Source organism: Acinonyx jubatus, chromosome E2, assembly GCF_027475565.1.
Source record: "Acinonyx jubatus isolate Ajub_Pintada_27869175 chromosome E2, VMU_Ajub_asm_v1.0, whole genome shotgun sequence".
NCBI classification, from domain to species: domain Eukaryota; kingdom Metazoa; phylum Chordata; class Mammalia; order Carnivora; family Felidae; genus Acinonyx; species Acinonyx jubatus.
This window is the reverse complement of record NC_069396.1, coordinates 40,900,354-40,907,067: the sequence shown is the minus strand read 5'-3', so window position 1 is coordinate 40,907,067 and position 6,714 is coordinate 40,900,354. Positions and strand designations below refer to the sequence as shown.

Genomic DNA, 6,714 nt, shown 5'->3' with positions numbered 1-6,714 from the left:
CTATCTGCACTTTGAAAAACAATCCTATAAAGCAAATGGCTAAGTATTAAATCAGATGAAAAGGTTTGAGATGAGTTTCAGATACCGCTTTTGAAAGAAGAGGCAAGAGAAACAGCATTTCGACTGCTGCGTGCCTGGTGTCACGTGCCAAAACATTACACTTGTTCCGTTCACTCGGATCCTGAATCTCTCACTTATCTATACCCGTTTGTAGCGCTTCCGGTGCTAGAGGCCATTCCCACGGGGTGTACTCAATAGCTCAAGAGCTTAAGAGCTTTCTAAGAGTCAGCACAGCGTATTTGAGGCCCCACTGACAGTTTCTTCTATTCGGAAGTGTACTGGCCTATTTCTGTTTGGAATTTCAGTATCTGCTCTGGACAATGTAACAGTCAAGCACATTTGTTATCTATAAACTCTGACCAAAATGGACTACCACCAATCTTCCCGAATTACTAAAGATTGACAATTTAATCAAGAAGTACACGTGATTCAAAAATGAAAACAGCATTTATCTCTTTGAGGATAAATTCTGCTGACAGCAGCCTTCTCTTTAGAAATCTAAACTATAACCCTGAGGTTCAAGTAAAACAAGTAAGCAGCTATGAAACCAAATTCCATGAAAAAATAAACTCCTTCCACATTAGCAAGTCCAGTCGAGACCTTGCCACATCCCTCCAGTGACTAGACTCCATTTAGCATATATTTAATACACTTCAATAAGCTGGTTCCTTGGTTTCTGACCTTCAAAGAAAGGAAAAACACTCATCTTGTGTATTTTAAAAGAGCTTTATTTAGTATATAATCTCCGTACAACTCAGTACAACAAATTATAAAGGCTCTTTGTAAGATTTTACCCTTAGGATGTTAAATACAGAAAATCAATTGCCACAACACAGCAAGCCACTCTCATCTTAAAAGCTTTTTTCCATCAGCAGATAAGCACTCTCTTCTAGGCCAAAAGGTTGTCATATATAAAGCCTTTGGGAGAATACTAACCAACATACGTGATCTGAGAACATTTTAATATCTTCCTAACAATCCCAAGATTTGAATGAAATTTAAAAAAATGGAATATTTCTATGTTAACTCAGGGAGGTTTTGGCCAAAGATGAGCTAAAACTGGTACATCTTAAACTAAGTTCATATGGAATCAGAATAAACATTTTTAGTTAATCATGAAGTAAAGATGCAGACTGGATGAAATATTACGCATGTCTTTGCCATCTGGCGGCACCTGCCCCAAACACACACACACACGCACACACGCACATCTGGTTGACCTCACAAAGTTCAAGAAAATCATCTTTAAGTGGACAACAAATGGCCTAGATAAACACCTAATTATGCTTCTGGCTAATATATCTGGAATTAATCCCTATTTTTTAAGTCTATAATAAAAGTGACTGTAACCTTTCAACTATAGTAGAATCTCTGTTAGCCACTGTGATCAGGATCAGTCATTTAACGAAGTAAGTAGATTTATGCAGGGAGTCATCATTTTAAATGTGTAACTGTCCACTCATTTACTAACCTTCTGCTGGGAAGCCAAGGCCTTTCCTTTGCAATAGGGGTTCAGTGACTGCAGTTCTATTCTTGACTAAATCACACCAATAATATGATTTGGGTACATTTTAACACCTTCTGATCAGTCTAGATATTTTTAAAGGTGGAATAAGTACTTAAATCGATAAAGGAATCTAAGCTTAGAAATGTCCCTGAATTTTACGTTTTCCCAATATTTTATAATTTTTCCAACCATGCCTAATGTATTTAAAAGCAATTTTGACTAGCAACTCAACCTTTATCAAATCTTACCAAAGCATTCAAGTTAAATTGCACAGAAATAACCCTTTCTTTTCCACACCCGTATCTCCTAGGTTTGTGTTGAACTGTGTACTCACAGTAGGAAGTAGAACTTGCAGAGAAGCTGCGTACGGGCACAGAGCTCACGGGACGGAGCACATGCCGTGGGCGGACACTGGGCAGCAGCCTGGGCAGTCAGCTTACAGGAGGGATGGAGTCCGTCGGGGAGTCCGGTGAGTCACGTTAAGTAGAGGATGATTAAGAGCACTTATTGTACGTAGACGTTCTTTCGAATGCTAACTCCGAAGCAAGATCAAGCGGTTATTCTACCCATGAAAACCAGCCACAGTATGAGGCTATTACCAAATATTAACAGAGCCACTGAGATCTGCATGGCGGGGAGCGAGGACGGCCCCAGGTGACGTGCTTTGGCCTGGTGGAGAGCCAGGAGTCAGTCACTTTTCCTCTTTCCTCCCGTGGACTCCAACGAGAAGGTCATAAAAGAGACAACTGATGAGCACTAAGAAGATTTAACATGATTTGTTGGCAGATTTGGTCATCAGGACATAAAAATGTCAACTCTACAAGGTCACAGTGTCTTGGAAAGAGCATATGTATGGATTCTGTCTTGCAAGACCTTTTTTTTTTTTTTTGGCACTTTATTTTTTTCACAGAAGACTGAACGCTATGTTTTGGCAACAATGGCACGTAGACTGTGAGAAAAAGATTACTGTGTGCCATCAAGGCGGTGAGGAGAAGCATAAAAATTGAAGTACATGTTTCTTATACTGAAACTGCACATACCCAAATGCTTAGATGAACGCATATAGAAACATTTAAAATAAAACTGAAACATATCTGGAAGGTAACAGAGGACTTTAAAAACAAAACTACATAGTCTAACATGTACCTTACATGTGCTTCGTTTCAATTAAGAGTAAGGCACTCGCTGAAGGATGTACTGACCCATGCTGTCAGCCACACCGGGCATGCATCATTACTGGCTTAATTAAAGTTTTAGTACTGATTAAAGTGTTTTATTATTGTATTATCCTAAACTGCAGTGGTCTCCAACCTTATTAAGGGATACAGGAAAGACATAATTCAGGAGTTTCAGCTGCATAATTTAGTAACCCAGCCAGTGTCATTTTTTTTATTTAAATAAGTTTTGATTAAAAAAGCTGAGTATCCTTGAGTCCAACATGACAGTGTAAAATTTCTTTTTGAATACTGTTTAATAATAGTAACTGAATAGAACATCATTTAAACATGCGATAGATCTATCTTGATGCCGAGGGTAATTTACTTCAATACAACTGCAAGGAGAAACCTTTAAATCATTTCCAACTGGCAAGTACAGGGGAGAACGTTAATTTCATTAGCCATCTTGATTTAATTAAACACGCAATATGCTTTTATCAGCAACTTTTACATGTCCCCATCATTAGAAATTAATTATAAAAGCAATTATCAAAAAATTTTTGAACAGGTATACATAATCTCTTTGTTGTTTACAAATAAGCATGACTTAGAGGCACTTGGTTACCTTTGAGTAAGAAAAAGAATCACACTACCTGGGCCCTCACAGCAAGATTGGAGACCACAAATCAAATTTGGTATGAAAATGCTCTCTGCCAAAAATATTGTATTAGTGAATTAGTTAAGATATAACCTTTTAAAAATATTCAGACTTTGCAAGGTTCTAGGCTGTAAAAAATACAAAGGCTAAAAACAAAAAGTTTACAAAATTTTGCAAACCCAGTAAATTTAAATGAGTAAGAAATGAAGAAAAATTTTCTTACTTGCAGGATAGGTTAAGTAGTATCAATAGGTTTTAAAATAACACTAAACAGTAACAAATTCTGCTTGGCTACGTAACATTTTTGCTCCTTTAAGGACTTACAATAAGGAATTTGCCACACTTTTCTGTATCCGGCATTAAAACATGCACCCACATGCGCATACAGACACAGACAGACACACACAGACAGGATGCATACGCTGAAGTGCGAAACATTACATTTCAGACACGGCACAACACAAGGTTTTAGGTATATATACAAAGACCTAACGTGATTAAAAAAAAAAATATTAAAAGCATGACAGTCGGAAAACATTATAAAAGTTTTTAGGTGAAACAGGGCGATCAAGGGCTTTTAAAAAACCACCAGGTGTTCTTTGCTAGGGAAACAACATTAAAGAATTGCGTTATGCATCCCCTTGATTCAATTCAACTGTAGCTGTCTGAAGTCAATCAGCTCAGTCAAATCCTGAAGAGCCTCTTGATTTCCAACAAGAGGGGTGTCTGTCCAGGCTCCCGTGGAACACTTCCTGTTCTCCCCCACCAGCAAAACTTCCAGACCACTCTTAGAAAGTGGAGAATGTTTAGGCTACAGAACATTAATGAAACAAGGTAAAAAAGACTGAAGCTTGTGTGAGATACTTCCCAGGACGGTAACGCTTGTGTAAACATCCCTACAACTTACTTATATCACAGCTTTGTGGTACAGGCTACCTAACGACAGATGAAATGTTACCTGTTGTGTTTCATTAGGATGGAGTTTCACGTATCAAAAATAGAGATTGACCGAAGAGCTCGGCTACTTGTTTCTAGAGAGCTTGTAAACATGGAACGTTTTGTTCTGGAACACTCTGGTGAAGTATGCCGTGTAGGGCGGCAGGTTTCTCTTTATCTCTTCGCAGAAGCGAGGGTGGCCTGCGAGTTTCAAATCAGGATCGTTCTCTCCTGGGCCATCCATCATCTAAAGCCAAAACAAAACCGAATACAATTTGGGAAAAAAATAATTACATATACAAGAGAAGAAGGAACAGGTGACGGGCTCCTCTGAGACTGGTACGTTAGGTGAGCGTAAATCGTCCAATTTCAATGTCAGTGGCTGCTTAAAGACGATCTGGCCCACCTCTTTCCCCTGCAGAGGTGTAAACCACGGCTGGAGAGGGGAGTTCTGCCACTCGATCATCCCCTCTAATGGCACAAGCCAGAAGCAGAACTTGGGTCCCCTTGTTCTTAGGAATGTAACACGCTGTGGCTCTCACAAGAATAAAATACTGAGAAGAATGACTATGACCAGAGGAAATCCTCCAACTCAGTAGGTGGCCTCGTTAGAAAAAGTTACACACAAATCAAGATTTAAATGCGCGTCTTTGGTCTTTACCTCCTGTGAATTCAAGATGGTTAGGGACAGTTACTTTCCTCCAGCAAAAACTGAAGCTCATGTTTGTCCCCGCCACCCCCCGCCAAGCTTTACCGAGGCATAGCTGACAGACAAAACTGTATATATTTATGATGATCTGATACACATGGACATGGTCAAATGATCACCACCATCAAGTTAATTAAAACATCCATGTTCCGGGGCGCCTGGGTGGCTCAGTCGGTTAAGCGTCCGACTTCGGCTCAGGGCATGATCTCACGGTCCGTGAGTTCGAGCCCCGCGTCGGGCTCTGGGCTGACAGCTCAGAGCCTGGAGCCTGTTTCAGATTCTGTGTCTCCCTCTCTCTCTGACCCTCCCCCGTTCATGCTCTGTCTCTCTCTGTCTCAAAAATAAATAAACGTTTAAAAAAAAAAATTAAAAAAAAAAATCCATGTTCCTTAAAGGAACAAACCTGCAGTTACAAGGTGAATGAGTTCTGAGGCCCGACTGTACAGCATGGGGAGAACAGTCAATAATACCACAGACTTGAGATTTGCTGAGAGGAGACTTAAGTGTCCTGAATCTCAAAATCTGCACAGTCAAGTTTTTCTCCCCCCACTTGTTTCTTAAATATCTATCAGCTTTTATACCAAATAATTACAGCACCTCTACAGGGTGAAAAGCTTCTGCTTGTGCTAATCTGAGGCCTGGCATAGGTCCGAGAACATTTTTCTCAGAAGGCTGGAGGGAGCAATAGCTTGTTCTTCTGCTCTGGAAGACTTGGCCGCAGAAAGCCATCTTGGTGGCATGGTGCCAGTGGGCAAAGGGGACGCTGGCGGGAGTGGTGCCTGGAAGGGGAGATGGGGGCCCTGCTGTCACGGTCATACTCACATGCCAGCCAAAACAATGCTCTGGGGCAGTGGTGTTAAGAGGCTGAGGTTCTGCTTTTAACGGCAAAACCTTTAAAAATGAGTTTTATACATAGCCTCATGATACAAATCAGCTAAAGACAGAGTTGTTCTATTTAATGTGAAGTTGGGGTCTGAACCCCCCTATCTGTCCCCTTGCCCGGCCCGCACGGCTGTCACTGATGTGCCAGAGCCGGGAATTGTGTGGGATGCTGTGAAGATGGTGAACTGATGGCCAACATCATTCTCTAACGTACAGAGAGTGAGACTGGACCCCCCCCAACACTCCAGGAGCCCCGCACGGGGCGAGGGGACACGCTTACGTGCCCATTGGCGATGTCCAGCAGGTCCCGCAGCCGGCAGCCCCGCTGGTGTCTTCGCTCGTAGCAGATGCTGTCTTCCAGGATGACATAGTCAGCGCCAAAGGACCTCAGGAGGGTGTGCACGTCCTCTGGAGACCTCTTTGCGTAGATCTGATAAACCTGCAAAACGAGATGAAAGTGGAATAGCGAAAAATACCACTCAACTGCCAGGAAGTTAGTGGACGAGTATCTAATAAGGTAATGTCCCACAGGGGTTATGGCTAAGATCCGACACCCAGCTCCCCGACCCCTTCCTGTGCAGGCCACTCACTCATCTGCAGTCCTGGGGTGTGTGGGGGAAATTTCCAAAAGAATGCAAGTCACAATCACTCAGCTTTGGGAAGAAGAGAGTGAGTCATGCTGAATACATTGGGCTTTAGACACCAAATAGATACGGATTTAGAATGTATTGTTGGGAGCTACGTATCCGTAGATGCCCGTTCTAAGGATGCTTCCCTGAGGTATATAAACAGTGGAGTAAAGAAG

General features: G+C 41.6%; 1 protein-coding gene across 4 annotated transcripts in view; it reads right to left on the bottom strand.

Annotated features, from left to right (window-relative positions):
• Window positions 1-767: 767 nt before the first annotated feature.
• Window positions 768-6,714, bottom strand: part of DPY19L3 (dpy-19 like C-mannosyltransferase 3) — a 76,824-nt gene continuing 70,877 nt past the window's right edge. For all 4 annotated transcript variants that reach the window (XM_027044892.2, XM_053211121.1, XM_027044895.2 and 1 more), the window contains 2 exons: window positions 6,190-6,348; window positions 768-4,565 (listed from right to left, as the gene is read on the bottom strand). In XM_027044892.2, the coding sequence (XP_026900693.1) occupies window positions 4,404-4,565; window positions 6,190-6,348 (321 nt within the window). In that variant the 3' untranslated portion in view covers window positions 768-4,403. The remainder of the gene's footprint in view (window positions 4,566-6,189; window positions 6,349-6,714) is intronic.